The sequence below is a fragment of the Protopterus annectens genome, chromosome 4.part0 (assembly GCF_019279795.1).
Source record: "Protopterus annectens isolate FY-2018-M chromosome 4.part0, PAN1.0, whole genome shotgun sequence".
In the NCBI taxonomy this organism is placed as follows: Eukaryota; Metazoa; Chordata; order Ceratodontiformes; family Protopteridae; genus Protopterus; species Protopterus annectens.
In genome coordinates, this window is record NC_056733.1 from 235,215,116 (window position 1) to 235,233,338 (window position 18,223).

The following is an 18,223-nucleotide window of genomic DNA, read 5'->3' on the forward strand; positions in this document are numbered from 1 at the left end:
CAAATAACTAGAGAGGGAAACATGACAGAATGGGAAGATTCCAAAAATATATTTGGACTGCAAGTTAGAGATTGCCTTCCCTGTTAGGGATTGATATCAGAGTATAGGCAAAAAGAAAGAAATGGGGGGGGGGGGTTCTAACCAATAGACCAGACCAGCAATGGTAGAGTTTTTAATAGAATCTAAAACAGAAGCTGCAATTAAAAAGGAATAATTAGTACAGCATCTAAAATATTGCATGATAACTATAAGAAACAATCAGAGGAAGTTAGAAAGGATTGGGAAGAGAAACTGGATAAGCAATTCACACACAAAAAAAAAAAAAAAAAAAACAATGGGAGGATATATGTATGTCTCCCAAATATGCAACAAAATCTAGAAGATTTAGCATTTTTGCCTGGAAATGTTTACATGGACATTTTTATACCCAAAGTAGACTCCAGAGAATTTCTCCTCAGGCAGACAGCAAATGTTAGAGGTGTGAAGGGGAAGAAAGAGGTAGTTGGGAACATATTTTCTGGGGGTGTGGTGAGTTGGCACTTTAAGGATTCCCTGCTGCATGGAATGTCTGAGATGCTGGGTGGGCAGACTAGTCTGATGGGGGAGATGATTCTTCTGAGATAATACAAAATCGGAATTGCCTAGACATGGTAAGGCTTTGCTGTGTCTAACAAAGGTGGCTGCCAAAAAATCATTTACTAGAAAATGGAAATCAAAATCTAAACCAGATATACTGGAAGTAGTGAATATAGTAATAGAGATAAAACAACTGGAGTTGTGATCTTTAGAAAGGGGTAGGAGAAAACTACACAGTACACAGAAAAAATGTGAATTGTAGAAATAATACATACAAGAGTGGAATGAGGTTTAAAAGATGGCAGGACTTAAATGAGCTATGCAATGTCTGAGTGAGAAAAATTGATGTAAGAAGTGATATAGGTGATGTTTTCAACTGGTCAGTACGGTTTGTGATGTAAAATGCTTGCAACTAGGACTGTGTCAATGTAGTTTGTTTTCATTCATAGAAATGTATGATTGCCTATGTAATAAGCGATGGTTTAATAAAGATGTTTCTTGTTTAAAAAAAAAAAGACAGAAATTGAATAATTTATGTAATATTGCTTAGGGTATATGATATATAGCAATATATGTGAAGTATAATGTTTATGTTAATATAATTTGAGTACTTTTATATGAATGTAAATTTGCCTATATTGCAAATGCTAATTCAATAAAGGTGTTTGAGAAAAAAAAGTGTGGGGGGTCACCAGTAAGATTTTTGGGTTGTCTTTCTGAATAAGTGGGGAGGGGGCTAGTATGTAGAGAAACATCGCCTTCCATAAGAAAGAAAGGGCATCCACATTCCATACCAGAGGATGTGGAGTTCTAGCACAAAATTTTGGAAGTTGTCTTTTCAGAGGGGAGGCAAAAATATCTATTTGAGGCATACTTCACCAGTGGAGAATGTCCAGAAACACATCCCTGTGGATCATCCATTTGTGGGCCTGTGTCATGGATCTGCTCAGTGTATCTGCCAGAACATTTTGATCTGAGGGGATGTGGACTGCTGTCAAAGTTATCTCTGCTTGCAAGGCAATCTCCCAAGCTTATACAGCTAACCTGCAGAGAAGGTAAGACTTTGTCTCCCCTGTTTGTTCACATACCAAAGAACTGTGGTATTACCTGTGAACAGTTTCAAGGGGCCTGGTAGAAGAAATGAATGGAAGGCCTGAAGTGCCAAAATCAGAGCTCTCATCTCCTTGATGTTGATGTGTTGCTTTCTTATCGGAGACCACAGACCTTGGACCTTTAGGTTCCCCAAAGCTGCTCTCCATCCCAGGTCTGAGGCATCTTTAAACATCTCCTGAATAGGGTCTGGTGTCTGAAGGGGGAGTCCTGGATTCTGAGATATTTGTTGAATCCACCAATGTAATTCCTTTTTCAGGCATGGAAGAAGTGGAAGAACAAACTCCAGAGGATTAGCATGCTGAGATCAAAGTGATTTCAGGTACCACTGGAATTTTCATATGTGAAGTCTTGCTAGAGGCAGCACTGGAATAACAGAAGCCATGAACCCCAACATCCTGAGAAACTCTCTGTCTGTCACAAAGGCAAGAGGAAGCAAATGCTGGAAGAAGGTCAGCAGAGACTGCATCATTTGCAAAGGCAGAAAGGCCATCATATGGTCTGTCCTCAACCTGCATCCCAGAACAACCTGATCCAGAGAAGGGGTTAGTGAAGACTTGTAGTTGATAGTGAATCCTAGACTTAGGAGCAAGGAGATGAAGGTTCTGGTACAGGATGTCTGGATGTTTTACTTGGATAAGCAGGTTGGCCAGGTAAGGGTAGATGAGAATTCCCTGTAGTCTGCAGAAGGCAATGAAAGGAGCCAAACACTTTATGAATAACCTTGGAGCCGTAGGGAGTCCAAACGGCAAAGCACAAAACTGAAAATGATAGAAAGCAACAAAAAGTTGTAAGAATTTCCTGAATAGAGGGCAAATGGGAATATGAAGTTATGCATCCTCGATATTTAGGGAAACCAGAAAAGCCTGAGGGAGCTAGAGAGGGAACAGAGTTTGTAGTGTGAGCATCCTGAAGGTGGGAACTTTCTGGAAAAGAGTGAGCTGGGACAAATCTAAGATTGGTCGCCAAGGACCATCTTTCCTGAGGACTAAGAACATCCTGGAATAGAAGAAGCCTTTTCCTTTTTCCATGGAGAGGAACGTCTTGAATGGTCCCCTGTGAGATCAAGTCCTGAATCACCTGTGGAAAGAGATGGATCTGGTCCCTTGGTGGTTGTGGGATGCCGATGAAGGGAGGAATAGATTTCCAAGTCACATAACTGTTTTGGACAATGAACAGGACCCATTTGTCTGTGGTAATGCTTGTCCAGGTGAGAAAGGCACTGGGAGAGAGAGATATTTGTCAGTATGGCCAGGTAGTCAAAGACCACCTGGCTTGTCTGGAAATGGAGTCTTATGGGCTGAAGATGGCTGATACTTATCTGCAGTCTGTTTGCGTGAGCTCTTCTTGTGAGACTAAGAAGAAGCTGGGTTTTTTTCCTTATAAAGTTAGGCTTGGAAGGGTAATTTCTGTGGTATTTTGGAATTGGGGGGACAAGAATATGTTTCAGTTTCTAGAGTTTTTTTCCCTTTCTCTTGGAGTGTTTTGAGGATGGCGGCAACATTGTCACCAAAAAGGGCAGAGTTGCCCAAGGGTGCATCCATAATTTTTGCCTTGAAATCTTCAGGCAAAAGCTGCAGCCTGAGCCAGGAGTACCTCCTGAGGACAGATCCAGATGTTGCTAATCTAACAAAGACCTCTGCAGCATCATAACTGCATTTAATGGAGCGTCTGGTAACTCGGGAAGAAAGCATCAGGACTGAAGAGAGTTGAGACTTAGCTGCTGAGCCTGGAAGATCTGTAAGTAACTTAGAAGCCTGAGACAGTAGGGCTAGTACATACTTAGACATGTGAGTTTGATAGTTAATGGCCCTAAAAGCCAGAGTAGAAGAGGTGTAGACCTTTTTTCCAAGTCTCTCCATCATTTTACTGTCCTTATCTGAGGGCAGTAGGGTAGTGGAGGGCAGAAACCTAAGGAGAGCATCTAAACAGAAACTTACTGTCCTCAGGGACTTTATAAAACCCGTTTGGCCTTTTAGGCACAGGAGATTGAGAATCCGGGCTTTTGGATGCTGAAAGAAAAGCATCTTAAAAAGCAGGTAACACAGGTGGGATAGCAGAAAGTGAAGGAGAATCTATTTGTAAGAGGTCATAGTACCTCTTTTGTACTTCTGAAACCTGAGAGCTTTCCCACTTGAAAAAATCCCTCATCTCTGAAATAGTCTTGCCAAAGGAAATATCTTCCTCAGTCAAGTCCCCACCATTAGAGTCAACCTCAGGAGATGCATAACCCGGGGGGGGGGGTAGAAGCTGGCATTCAGAATGGCGGCAGAGAAGTTCTGAGGATGGTACATGCAGATGTCACCTTTATGCTCTACGTTGGTTGTATCCTGTGTGCAACGTCACACGTACCTAGCAGTAGCTTAAGTCTTTGGCATATTAGCTGGATGTTTGGGTTGCCTAGGTGGGGAATCCCTCATGTTATGAATACCTCAACATGGGAATAGAAGGACATATAATATTCCCTGCTGAAAGCTGATTACTTCTCCCAAAATGTTCTTAATATCCATAGTAGCAGTTTTCGGTGGAATATAAACACATGCCATTATAATTCACTTCCTCCACTGCCATTTGCCAATAAACCCTTACTACCACAAATCTACCATTTTCTGTCTTTTCCCCCCTCATCCATGACTACTGTAGCCCCTCTAGCTTAGTATAATTACACGTCTTTTCCTCCGTCCCTGATATTCTGCTGAGTATCCATTCTAAAATTCTCACTTTGTCAAATTCACATGCTTTCCAAATGTGTTTCCTGCAGCACTTATTTGCACTCGGCATTTCTTAATATAATTCAATACTCTTTCCTTTTTATCTGTACCTGTAAGGCCATTCACATTCCAGGATAATATGGGCAGCATTGCCATCATGATAAAAAAACTACTGTTCTCACCTATTATATGTCCAAGTTTTTTGAAGGTGCATTACCAGCTTTTGTGTTATACACATATGCTAATGTTTGGCAGGTTGATCTTTTGTAAAGTTGTTTCTTGTCATCTCTATTTGACCTATGTCACAAAATCTAAATACAAAACACCACATCTCCTATTAACTTAGGGCTAACACACAAAATTATGTACATCTTTAAAACATGAAGTTTAACCCTCCAGAAGGGATCAATTGCCCTAAATTGACAGCTGCACCTATATGCATTGTATAACCTAAAATTAAGGTTAATCATGCTAAAGTGCATGCTACAGACTGTGCCCCCAAATATTTCCTAGACCTTGAGGCCTCTGTATGCTCCTCATGTCATGGCTGAGGAGTTTACAGTTAGGGTCTGGCTGGGGTTTTCTGGTGGAAGGGAATCTGCCTGACCTGGCTGGACCACCACTCTAGCTCCAGCAAAATGCTGGGTAGCAAAACAATCATTTCCTCTAGGATCTGACAATGTTAGCTCAAAGTGTTACTGAGGTACCAGTGGAGCTCACACACACACACACACACACATATATATATATATATATATATATATATATATATATATATATATATAAAACCTCGCTGTGGTACTATTAAGATAGTATAGGACATAAATCCTAGTGCTGTTAGAACCGTCTTGGTCATGAATGGTCTTTGGAGGTCTGGAAGCATTGTGTTTGAATTCCATCATATTCTAAGGGAAAAAGGTCTTCTGACTGCTTCAATCCAGAATTGTTCTTAAGAAAGCCACTGTTTTGGAAGATGCAAGATTTGACTTGGGAATACTGAAAGAAAATCCCAAATTTTAAAAACAATCTACAGTGAATTTCTGTGCTCTCCATCTCCTCATATGATTGTGTCCAAAACAGGCAATTACCCAGAAAATGAGTAAATGTGAATGCCATTGGTTCTGCAGTACATAAAGATTAGTACCAGGGACTTTGTAAATATGGGAGGGAGTCAGTATATTGACAATCATTAAACTTAATGCTGGTAGATCGGGAGAACTGCCAAAACAATCTTCAATGACAGTGGAATTTTCTCTTTTCTCCATTGTTGTGCAAACTTAAGAACAGGTATATACAAGTCTGGGGAGGTGTACCCTCACATGGGGGGGGGGGGGGCTGGTGCACGGGTCATACCTGTAAAAAAAAAAAAAAAACTCTGACATTCACTTAAAGTTGTTTCAGAAGTTTTTTTTTTTTTTGCTTTTGTTATATATTGGCAATCAATTTTATGGTTGTCAGAGTGACGCAATTCAATAAACACTCTGGTTGTAGCAGTCAAACCAAGGGGCAAGGTGGCAAACAGAATGAAAACCTCCACACATTGAATATGAGAATGCATCGGTGGTCCTTGTTTATCAAAATATAGAGGTAGGCATCCTTGAGGACCAAATCAACCATCACAGCTTGTGTAGAAAGTAGTGGCAACAGAGCCTGTGAAGTAAGCATTTTGAATTTTGGGACATTTAGATATGTATTCATCCTTGACAGGTCCAAGATGGGCCTACATGGACTCTCCTTTTTGGGGCACCACTGAAAGATCAGCTATGGGGTTTTGTACTAGAATTTATAGGACTCCTGGATCCTGTAAAATTTATCATTCTTTTAGGGAAGGGGGCTGAGAGTTAGGTTCCTTTGAGGAATCCAAGAAGGCATCTTCTAAAGCCTTCCATGCCTACAGGAATTGCTATCACTTTAGGGGCATCCAGATCCAGATCAAAGTAACATTTCTGGGAGTCAGACACCTTTTTTTCTCATATGAAGAAGTATTTCATTCTGCTGAAGAGTATCTCCAAATAAAATTTCCTCTATGGGGCAAGCATAAGATAAGTGGTCATCACTATCAGTATCAAATTCCAAGGGAGAAGAAGTCCGGGAGGTGTAATCAAATCCTTCCTCCTCAGTGTCTGAGGAGTCATAAGTCTTCTCTGGGAAGGCTTTTTTATTTGTCTTAGCAGTGGAGACTCCAGGTACAAATAGCTGATCTGCATCTGGCTGCATGATTTATAGAATATGTAGGAAACTTTGAACCAGAGGAATCCATTCATGGGGGACAGTCTGGGTTTGTGATGGCAAATGATGGCTCATCACTCACGTGAAGCTCAGTCAACTGCAGAAAACGTGGATGAGCAGATGTCCTGAACTTGGACCTTTGACCCTCTTAGCAGGAAGAGTAATCTTGTTAATCTGGACCTGTGATTCAAGAGTCTCAGACCTCAACTTTCCCACCAGAGATGCCTCCTTAACAACAATTTGAAGGCTCCATCCTCCCATTCTGAAATAATAAACTGTACATCAGAGTTGGCGTGGTGAGGCATCTACTCTAACACCCATGTAAAGATTGCTGTCTCAGTGTGACATGCCTTCATCTTCAGGTGTAGTACATCCAAAAGGGCATGTCCAGAGGCCACGGATAATTTAGGTGTGTAGGCTGGAATCTGCAAAAGCACCTCACCAGTACCCACATCCTCAAGCTGAGCAGGGACATCAGGTATCATGGTTGCACCTCTAGTGTCCCTGACTGCCCTCTCCTTTAGTTGCTTTTCCTAGCATTTCTTCAGGGAGACTTCTGAGGCATGGAATAACCTAATCAACACCATAGGAGTGGTATAGATTAAGGCCCAAAGCCTCTTCTTGTTCTTGTCTGGGTAGATTTGATGTGGATGTTTCCTTTTCACCAATATCTTCTAGATTAAGCCCTGACAAAAATTATAAACATCTTTCTTTGAGCCTAGTCAAAATGCATATGGCCATGGCAATCCTTACTCCAGGATATGCCTTTTACATGCACACTTACTTTCTCTTTTTAGACTGGACATTCCCCACACTCATAACAAGTTGTTTGACCCCCTTTAAAGCAATGTGACACAGTATTGTTCAAAAAATAGATTATAAAGGATTTCCCCCAAATGGGGTATTTATCTGTGCACAGTTCTGGAGCAGGGAAACAGCACTGGACTATAGATGCTAACAATTACTTCATGCACTAAGAACTGTGTCAAGAAAGAACTACACAATTGCAGTGGCAGACAATAGCTTTATGCAGGGAGTGTGCTTAAGTCCCACGGGAATGACTGTCCATCCATCCTAGACAGGGATGGGTGCTAAGCTCTGAAAGGGTAAACGGATGTTAGGACTTCTGCTGCACATGTCGCAGTAGTCAGCACTACTGCAACAGTGAAGCTATATGAAGAAAATTATAACTTAGTAATCAAAATTTTACACAGTTATGCTTGTTTATGAAAAGAATACATACAAAGAATATTATAAATTAATGCACATTTTATTTTATATTTATAATAAGCATATATAGCTTTAAAATGATTAATGATTAAGACATACTGCTAACAATCTAATAAACAAGATCTCTAGTATCTATTTATAGGACAACTGTCTTAACCTACTATAGTCGTTAAGCTTACACCTGCAAAGAATACTTATTTTAAAACCAGTCTGCAAGCACTTTTGTTCCCTTACCTTTGTTGCTACTGCCTTTTGTGTTGCATTATCCATTTCCCAAGGGTTTGTATCTTTGATCTTCCCCCCATTCTCACTCTCAGACGAGCTACAATGTACTGATACTGATCGGCCCTTGAAGAATCCTCGCTGTACATACTGGATTTCCTGAAAAAAACATTAGAAAAGTGAAATAAGATGTTGTTGTCATTGCTCACTAAGCAGTTATGTGATCTTGAAGAGTGGCTTCTACAGTCCACACAAACTGTGTCTAAGGTAGGAGCCTAGCAATACAAATTGAGCAGAAGCTGGTCATCTGCACAGCAAAATGAAACCCAGAAATTTCAAGGATATTCTTATTTCCAGTACTGGGCAGGGATTTTTTTGCTCAGCTATGGAAACAAGAGGAATGTGCAGAGGCAAGGATGCTTGCAGTCTCCCCCAAGCAGCCTAAGGGAAAGAAGGGTAGGCTTTTCCACAGAAACTGTAATTGGCCAACTTCTATCACCCAACTCTTGCTGCTGGGGGAAAACAGATGGACCATTAGGGTGTCCTGTGCAGGAATGGATGGGCAACAGGGCTTCTGAATAGCCTGGGGATGCCTGGCTCCAGTCCAGCCCACAATGAATGAATGATCTGAACAGACAGACAGTGAAGAAATCAGACAAGGATCCAAGTCAAGGTGGGAGGTTTAGGAGTTCAGTGTGGGGTAAAAGTATAAAATAATACAGGTAAATAAATGGAGATTTTCTCTGGGACTGCACAAATAATGAAAATCAGTCTGTCTTGGCAAAATCCATTAAAAAGAACAATCTAGCTCTAAACAGACTATGCAACAAAAGAGATGGTACCATACATTTTTATTTAAAGTAATACTTGCTATTGTTACTTTATTTGCCTGATTTTCCACAATGCCTTGCCATTAGGGGTATATGCCACTTTTCATTTTTAGTAAGACTGCTATCCTGCTCCATATGGACTACGTAAGAATCACACATTTTTCACATAACGAAAAACGCACTTTGAAAAATGTTCAGGAATAGTGCTTGGATAACTGGTGTTTGTGATGTGTGTTTTTGCCCACTTAAAAACTGCATACTGTAACAAAATATGGTGGTTCTTACCAGATGATATAATACAAGTGATGCAAGACTGTATAAAACATTATGTAAGTAATATTTATAGCACTGTTCTATAGAACGCATTGTAAATATAGTGATATTTCTTTAAATGAGTAGTCTGTCTGTTAAGTTGTATTTTTTATTTAAGAAAAGAAAGATACATGGCTGGATCAGTGAAAGCAATTTTTAATGAGGTACTGAATGTAGTATAAAAGAGGGATAAAAGAAGCCCAGCCAGGGAGTGCTTGCCCTTTGTGGCAGGGATCTTGGTGTGACAGAGAATAAACTATAGTGAAGGAAGACTTGGAAGAAGAAGCTGGAAACTACTCCTGACAGGGGAATCCACAAGGAGTTAACAACAGAGTCTGCTTCCCTGTGTAAGTCGGAGTACAAGAGTGATTTAAAGATACTTGCTATGGATTTAGATTTCAGTTTTTGCTACAAAGAAACTGTCTTTTACTTCTGTTTGGATATAATGAAACTGATGATCCGATGCTGTCTGATCTGCCTGGATTCAACTTGTGGGACTTTGGATTTGACAAAGACAAACTCAAAAGTATTTAGCCTGTTTTGGCTCAGCCTCCTTTACTCAGAACTCCCCACCCCACCATCAACTCCCCAGATCTAGTTTGCTGCCATTTGTGTCTGCAACTCAGTCTTTGGCTCTGCTTGACTGGTTCATTTTCTTTGAAGAGTTAGAGTAGTGCTGATGAGATTCTTTCTTTCCTTACCCTCATAGAATAGTCAGTAATGTTTTTGCAAAGTTTGTGTACTTCTGAGGTAGTTTTTAGGCTCAGGTACTTTAGGTAATTTGTCCCTTTCCCCTTCTCGCCCTTTTTCCTTTGGTCATTAGGTTTGCTGCTGTTCTTTTTTTTCTTTGTGTGTGCTGTGGTAGGATTGTGTCATGGATAAGGGGTTAAAAAATGCTTTTCCTGTGGGCACAAGTTGCCTTCCCAAGATGCACACATTAAGTGTGTATATTGTCTGGGTCCAGAGCATTTGGTCTTGGGATGCTCCATTTGTGAGCTTTGGCTCGTGCACTTTCAATGAGCATATAGCCAAGATAATTCTAAAAGGACTTTTACCTCCCTGCTCTTCTGTTTCTGCTCCTGTTACAAGGGCTACTCCTCCCCTGGATCCCAAGACTGGGTCAGAGAAGTCCCTTCCATGAGACTCTTAAACACACCGAAAGGGAGAGCAACAAATTATCTTCAGTATAGACTTCTCTGTATATGTAGACTAGCTACTTATTCTGCAATATTACTGGCTCTTAAATCATTTTTCAGTTGTGCACTTGCCTTGCTTCATTTAAAAAGTTTTAAATTGCTAATATTGTAGTTTTAATTGCATTTACTGTTTAGGACTACACACTCAAGTGTGTTAGCCTTTTCTGTGTTTATTTACTGTATTATTGCATTGTTTAGCCTGTTTTAACAAAAAAAAAATACTATCTTGTTTGCTCGTTTCCCACCTTTCCTAGCCAGTCCAGATCCCAGGCTTTGCTTGTCTCAGGACTTTATTTTTTGTGTTCAGAGCTATCCAGACCTTGCTGTGGTAGAGGGAAGTCCTACTGCTTACCAGTGGTAGTGGTGAGCATAGTACTGCCTATCTAACACTAGAGGAGTGGTTTCCAGCTCTGAAATTGTAATTTTATTGGTCTTTTTGGGCTGATTTCTATCCCTGTCAACTTTCTGGCTTAAAACACATGCGTTTGCACATTTTTCGCATCGTGCAGCACTGCGAGGCTACAGTTAAACTATTCCAGGTGCCAGAAAGTCTGCTCTTCAAATTTTCCCTTAGAACTAGCTGGTTTCTCAGTAGTAGCACTAAAATCTGAACCCCTGTGACTACAACTTGCTCTAGAACCTGTTGGAAAGCACTAGGAAGCCTGAAACTGATACAAGCACTCAACTCTCCTTGTCAATAAGGATAAATTAATCATAGGCACTAAACAGCCTATAATTGCAAAGTACCTTGCAAAGGTAAGGGAAACCAGCTCTTATACTTTACAAAAAAGCACCTAAACAGACATGTCCAAGGGTCAGCTTCCGGTGATTTCTTCTGTTCTCCTGGTGAATCCAGGCATACTGGGGCAGACAACTCTCTCCTCCTACCACCCAACACTACAACCTGCGAGAGATGCACTTACATAACCAAACTGGAAGCAAAGCTCTCTCTGGCCAAGTTTGCGCTAGACAGTCAAGAGGAAAAGGTTAACACCTACACCACACCTCAAGCAACTCATTGCCCTTCAAAACCCACACAATCAGCACCCACACATAGCAACACTAAAACCACATATGCGGAGGCCCTTAACATTAAGCTGCCCAAGCAACAAGGACCTCCAAAGCTGAAACACAAACAAACACCAGTCACAACCAAAGTGACACATGGTTCACAACACCAGTGTGCCACCCAACAACAGCCCCTAAGGCAAGATAATGTACCCAACACTTTAGTCATAGGTGACTCTATAGTCAGGCACACTGATGTCCCACTCACCAGGCTGAACAAGGAGAAAATTACAGTCAGCTGCCTGTCGGCTACCATGATCCGCCACATAACGCATGCACTCAAGTCACTCCACAACAAGTACAAATACGACTCTGTCATTGTCCATGCTGGAGTGAATGACTTGAGACGTACCTCCCTGGACTACATGAAGAGAGACATGGAAGAGCTCTCGGATCATGTGGCCCAGGCAGGTATGACCCTAGCCCTGAGTAGCATCCTACCTTCGCCCATAATTATACCACAGTATAAGGACAAAATGATTGACTTCAACAACTGGCTAAGCTTCTGGTGTCATTCAAAGGGATCCAGTAACTGTCTGCCTGGGAAGACATGATCGACAAACCATGATGCTTTGCCAGAGATGGTCTGCACCTGTCACCCCTGGGATTCAGGTTACTGGCTAAAGCTCTTGCCACCCCTATAGTGCCTTTTTTAGGCAAGGTTCAAAGGACAAAACCATCACCATAACAGATACAAGCATGCAAAATCTAAAGGTAATGCTACTCAATGCTAGAAGTCTAAACCTCAAAATGCACTCTCTCAAGGCACTCTTAAAAATGGAGAACATTGATATCTGTGCAGTAACTGAGACCTGGTTCAAGGCTCCAGAGAGTACCCCTGCAATACCAGGCTACAACTCTTACCACACTTTTCAGCCGCAAAACCAAGACCAAAACACTAAAGGTGAAGGAGTGTCCATATTCACCAAGGATATTCACACCTCCAGGCTAGTTGCCCAACACAATGCATCTGAAATTCTCCAGGTGCAACTAACACTAGGTAAGACTGCAATCCAAACTGTAGCTTGCTACAAATCCCCCACCATGCCCCAAGATTCTCACTACACCTTTCTAAACATACTGAAAATATTAAGATACAACCAAACACCCTAATACTGGGTGATTTCAACTACCCTGCCATTAACTGGAAAACTACTCGGGTACCAACTCCTTTTCCCAACGGTTCTTGGAATTCATAAATTCCAATGCCCTGGATCAACTAATCTATTGTCCCACTAGGGGCTCCAATATCCTAGACCTGGTCATTACCAACATGGGAGATAGATGCTCCACATCAGTGGTCACCCCCTCATTGGTCAGGTCTGATCATAAGCAAATCACCCTTGACATCGATATCCCACCCCCACCCCCCAGTAAGGAAACCTCCTTAAAAAACTTCTCCAAAGCCAACTTCATGTTACTGAAGTCAGAAGTGACAAACTTCATGACACCCATGCAGACGGGATCTGAAAGTTTGACTGCAGAATCATACATTAAGGCACTGTACAAGCGCATCCACTCGTGCATTAATCATGCCATCCCAAATAGAACCAAGATGCTCTCCTCCAAAAAAAGGAAGCCAATCTGGTGGTCCCCTGCTATAAACAAAATATACAACAGAAGGAAGAAACTATTGCAGAAAAGAGGAAAATCCCAGGATGCAAAATACTCCCTCACCAGCCTCAGTAAGAAGCTGAGATCCCTCATAAAATCCTCAAAAGCTAGTTACAAAAATAAAATTGCCAAAGATTCCAAAGACAACCACAAGGCATTCTATAGTTATGTCAAGAATCTAAATGGCAATGCTCAGGTCTGCTCTGAGCTACAACAGAATGGCATTAAATATACTGATCCCAAGGATATTGCCAATATCCTGGCAGATCGATTTAGTGCCAACTTCACCCCCCTCTCACGGCCACACAGGTAGAAACCGCACTCTCCAAAGCTAAGAATACAGCATCCATGGGACCAGATGACATCCCAGGCTGTGTACTACATGAACTACAAAATGAACTGGCACCTCACCCAAGTGTCATGTTTAATCATAGCCTCACCTCAGGCTTTGTGCCCACTGAGTGGCATACAGCTACAGTTATCCCACTCCACAAGGAGGGATCCATCTTGGATCCCGGGAACTACCGTCCCATCAGTCTGACGTACCTCATCTGCAAGGGCATGGAACGCATTATCATGGAACTTATAAACAAAGACATTGGCAACCTTCAAACACTGGACCCCACCCAGTTTGGGTTTGTGAAGGGCCGATCTTGTCTTCTGATCCTGAATGACTTCTTCAAATCAGTCTCCAGAGCTGTGGATGAGGGTAAGGCGGTCCACACAGCCTATGAGGACCTCGCCAAGGCCTTCGACACCATCCCCCACTCTGGAATCATAGATAAACTTACTAAGCTGGGCATAAATCCCAACGTCACTCGATGGGTTGCCAACTGGCTTACTGACAGAACCCAGACTGTAAAAGTAGCTGACTCCAAATCCAGCTCCAGACAAGTGACAAGTGGAGTACCTCAGGGTTTAGTCCTGGGACCACTCTTGTTTGGCATCTACTTCTCTGAAGTACAGGCCAACACTAAGGGACTCTGGCTAACAAAGTTCGCAGATGACTGCAAACTGGGAACCATTATTGAATCCCCAAATGATGTGGATATTCTACAAAAGGGCCTTACAGAAGCATATGCCTGGTGCCACAGCCATGGGCTCAAGCTTAATACCAAGAAATGTATAATTATCCTCTTTGGAAAAAAACATGTACCCATGAATTACCACATAGGTGGCAGTACACTAAACATCGACAGTGTGATGAGAAACTTAGGGACACAGGTGGACAGTGGTCTCACCTTCGATAACCACATCACCACAACAGTCAGGAAACCCTTCTATGTGGCACACCTCATCACTAAGGACTTTTCATCCAGAAAAAAGGAGGTCATTGTCCCTCTGTACTCATCCCTCATTAGACCTATTATAGAGTATAATGCCCTGTTTGGTATGTACCTCACAAGATATCTGCAACAGCTGGAAAGGCCACAGAAATACCTCACTAAAAGAATCACAGGCCTAAAGCAGATGCCATATGCTGACCGTCTAAAAAAACTCCAGCTATACTCTGTGGCATATCATCTACTCAGAGGCGATCTCTGCTTAACATACAAGGCCATGTCAAATCCTGAGCTGTTGGACATGCTCCACTTAAAGAAATCCCAATCCCTCAGAGCCACACGCTCCAGGGATCTAAACCTTATCACAATGAACAAAACATGCTGGAGGGATAGGTTCCTGACCCAGAGACTCCCCGTACTCTGGAATAGAGTTCCAGACTTCCTTGGCCCTTTTCAAAAGGAACATGGATGATTGGATGGGAGATTGGAAATTCACCCTGGGGATCATGTCAGTCACCCTGCTAGACAGGGGTCCAGGGAAGTAAATATTGTGGGAAGAAATATCCAGGGAATTGTTATGGCTAGGCTTGTATAGGCCCTAGGGCTGATAGCATAGTACCAACCTATGAACCGGCTCCATTGGCTGCTCTGGGTCCAAAGGTCCCTCGATTTTTGGCATTCCCGGCAGAATCGGCACCAACACTGGCTCCAACATCTTAGAGCCAACTGCCTTCAGCGCTGAAATCAGGCAAAATAACCTTTTCAGCTCCGAGTATTCTGAGCCCCTTCCTGATCAAAAGGGCAACTTCAAGTACAGTGGCAGCCCCTTTTCTCTTCGGACTCCTCCTTTTCAACTGCCAGAGTCTTTCCCATCTCTGTTCTGATTCCAAGCCTATAATTATCCTCTTTGGAAAAAAACATGTACCCATGAATTACCACATAGGTGACAGTACACTAAACATCGACAGTGTGATGAGAAACTTAGGGACACAGGTGGACAGTGGTCTCACCTTCGATAAAGTACAGTTTTGTACCTACCATAAATGTAGATGTTCGAGTGCTAATACAGCTGCAGTAATCACAGATGGGTTTTCAGCCGTCAGGCGGTCCCTCGGTCGGCCGAATTCCAAAGTCTTGGTCTGGCGTCGGTTGTTGTCGCTTACTCTTCTGACGTCAGGAAGGCCAGAGTATATAAGACACAGCCGACGCCATGTTCTTCAGTCTTTCTTGCCCCAGATGTCAGGTGCCCCCAAAGGAAGGCAATACATAAATAAAGCTAATCCACAAATGTAAGCAAATAATACATAGCAGGATAACCCAGTCAGGAGGTATGAAGAGGTTTTTAGGCCCCATGGCCTTACCAAGAGGGGAAGGAGGGAGGGAAACCTGTACTGCAGCTGTATTAGCACTCGAACATCTACATTTATGGTAGGTACAAAACTGTACTATGTTCATTGTGCATACAGCTGCAGTAATCACAGATGGGTAGAGTCCCAAAGCTATGCATAGGGTGGTAGGTACTATGAGGAACTGGGTTGAGCCAGAATGCCCTGCAAAACAGCAGTGGCAAAGCCTGCTCTTGTTCTGGAATATAAGGGCAGATGGTAGTGTTTTGTGAAGGTATGTACAGAACTCCAAGTGGCTGCCTCCAAGATATCCTTAGTAGGCACACCTCTGAGGAAGGCTGTAGAGGTGGCTGTGGCCCTGGTGGAGTGAGATCTGATACCAGTAGGGACAGGTTTCCCATGATGGGAGTAACAAAAGCGTATGCAGTGGCCAATCCACTTGGAAATGGTCTGTCTGGTAACTGGTTTCCCTGGAGCCCCTACGGCATAGGACACAAAAAGTTGGTCTGATTTCCTGAAGGACTTTGTTCTGTCCAAATAGTAACGTAGCTGCCTATGGATGTCTAAAGAGTGAAGCAGCCTTTCCCCTTTGTTTTGAGGGTTAGGATAAAAGATAGGAAGGTGTATGGCTTGGTTTAAGGCTACCCTAGATACCACTTTAGGCATAAAAGATGGGTTGGTACGAAGGGAAACCCTGTCCTGATTGAAGATGAGAAAGGGCTGCACCGCCATGAGGGCCTGTAGTTCAGAAACCCTACGAGCTGAAGTGATGGCCAGAAGGAAAGCTGTTTTCCAGGACAAAAATTGTAGATCTGTTGAAGCAGCAGGTTCAAAGGGAGGCAATGTTAATTTTTCTAGTATGTAATTAAGGTCCCAGGCTGGTATTGGTTGTTTCCTTGGAGGTCTTATATTCTTAGCCCCTCTGAGGAACTGCCGTAAGAGTGGGTGTGAGAATAAAGGAGGATCCGTGTTGAATTCTGCAGAAATGGCTGAGGCGTGTATTTTGATTGAAGAAAATGAAAGTCCACTGCTCAGTAGTTCAGCTAGGTACTGTAACACCTGAGGCAAGTTCAATTTTCTAGGGTCCTGCCCTCTTTTCTCATTCCAACAGCAAAACCGCTTCCATTTTGCGGAGTAAGCTTTTCTAGTAGATGGTCTTCTGGCCTCCAAAATGACATCCTGCACCTCCTTGGAGAGTAGAGTTTGATGTGGTGTTAAGGAATTTTCCATGCAGCGAGGTTGAGTGTTTTCAGCTGGCTGTGAAGGGTTTTGTAGTTGTTCTGCGTCAGCAGAAGAGGTATTAGAGGCAGGGACCAGGGAGGAGTATGTGTTAGGCTCCTCAGGAGTGGATACCAGTGTTGCCTTGGCCAGTCTGGAGCAATCAGTATCATCCTCGGATTGTCTGTTCTTGCTTTCAAAAGTACCTTGGGTAGAAGAGGCAGAGGTGGGAATGCATAAACTGTCCATGTTGTCCAACTGAATGAAAGGGCGTCCACTTTCCAGGCCTTTGGATGGAAGGTCCTTGAACAAAACCTTTTCAACTGATGGTTTCTGTGGGAGGCAAAAAGATCTATATCTGGCCTCCCCCACGCTTGGACTATCTCCGTAAACACCTGTGGATGTAGCTTCCATTCGTGTGGATCTGTCATATTTCTGCTCAGAGTGTCTGCCAGAGTGTTTTCCATCCCTGGCAAGTACTGTGCTTGAAGTTCGATTTGTCTTTCCAGAGCCAAGTTCCAAAGAGTCATGGCTAGTCTGCACAAGGGGTATGAGTGAGTTCCTCCTTGTTTGTTTATGTACCACATTACTGTGGTGTTGTCTGTTCTTATGAACAATTGTCCTGGATGCAGAAAGTCCTTGAAAGCTGTAATTGCATGTATTACTGCCAGCATTTCTTTTTGATTGATGTGAAGGTGCTTTTCCTTTTGGGACCATCTGCCCTGAATGCACCTGTCCTTCATGTGCGACCCCAGGCGTAATCTGAGGCGTCTGTGGTTATGACTTGTTTTGCTTGAGGCTTGCAGAATGGGAGGCCTGTGTTTACTTGACATGCTTGGGCCCACCATATGAATTCCTTTTGTAGACAGGGAATTATTGGAATAATTGCTTCCAAGCTGTGACTGTGTTGAGACCATAGATTTTTTAGGTACCATTGAAGTTTCCTCATATGCAGCTTTGCACACGGGATTAGAAGAATGCAAGATGCCATGAATCCCAGAGCCTGCAGGATTTTCCTTGCAGTAAGCCTGGTACTTTTTGCTAGTATTTTGAAGTACTGAGATAATTGCCCTTGTTTTTCTGGCATAAGGTATGCCATCTGGGTGTTTGTGTCCAAGCTGGCACCCAGGAAGGTTATTTTCTGAGAAGGTGTTAGCTTTGATTTCTCCTTGTTGATGGTGTATCCCAGAGAAAGCAGTAACCGTGTCACATATGCCAGATGTTCCAGTAGTATATGTTTGCTGTCCGCTTGGATCAGGCAGTCGTCCAGATAAGGGT

General features: G+C 42.6%; 1 protein-coding gene across 1 annotated transcript in view; it reads right to left on the reverse strand.

The window, feature by feature from the left end:
* Nucleotides 1–18,223, reverse strand: part of CCDC57 (coiled-coil domain containing 57) — a 3,049,962-nt gene that overhangs the window by 403,251 nt on the left and 2,628,488 nt on the right. The window contains exon 17 of the mRNA XM_044069731.1: nt 8,091–8,237. Coding sequence (XP_043925666.1) covers nt 8,091–8,237 — 147 coding nt within the window. The remainder of the gene's footprint in view (nt 1–8,090; nt 8,238–18,223) is intronic.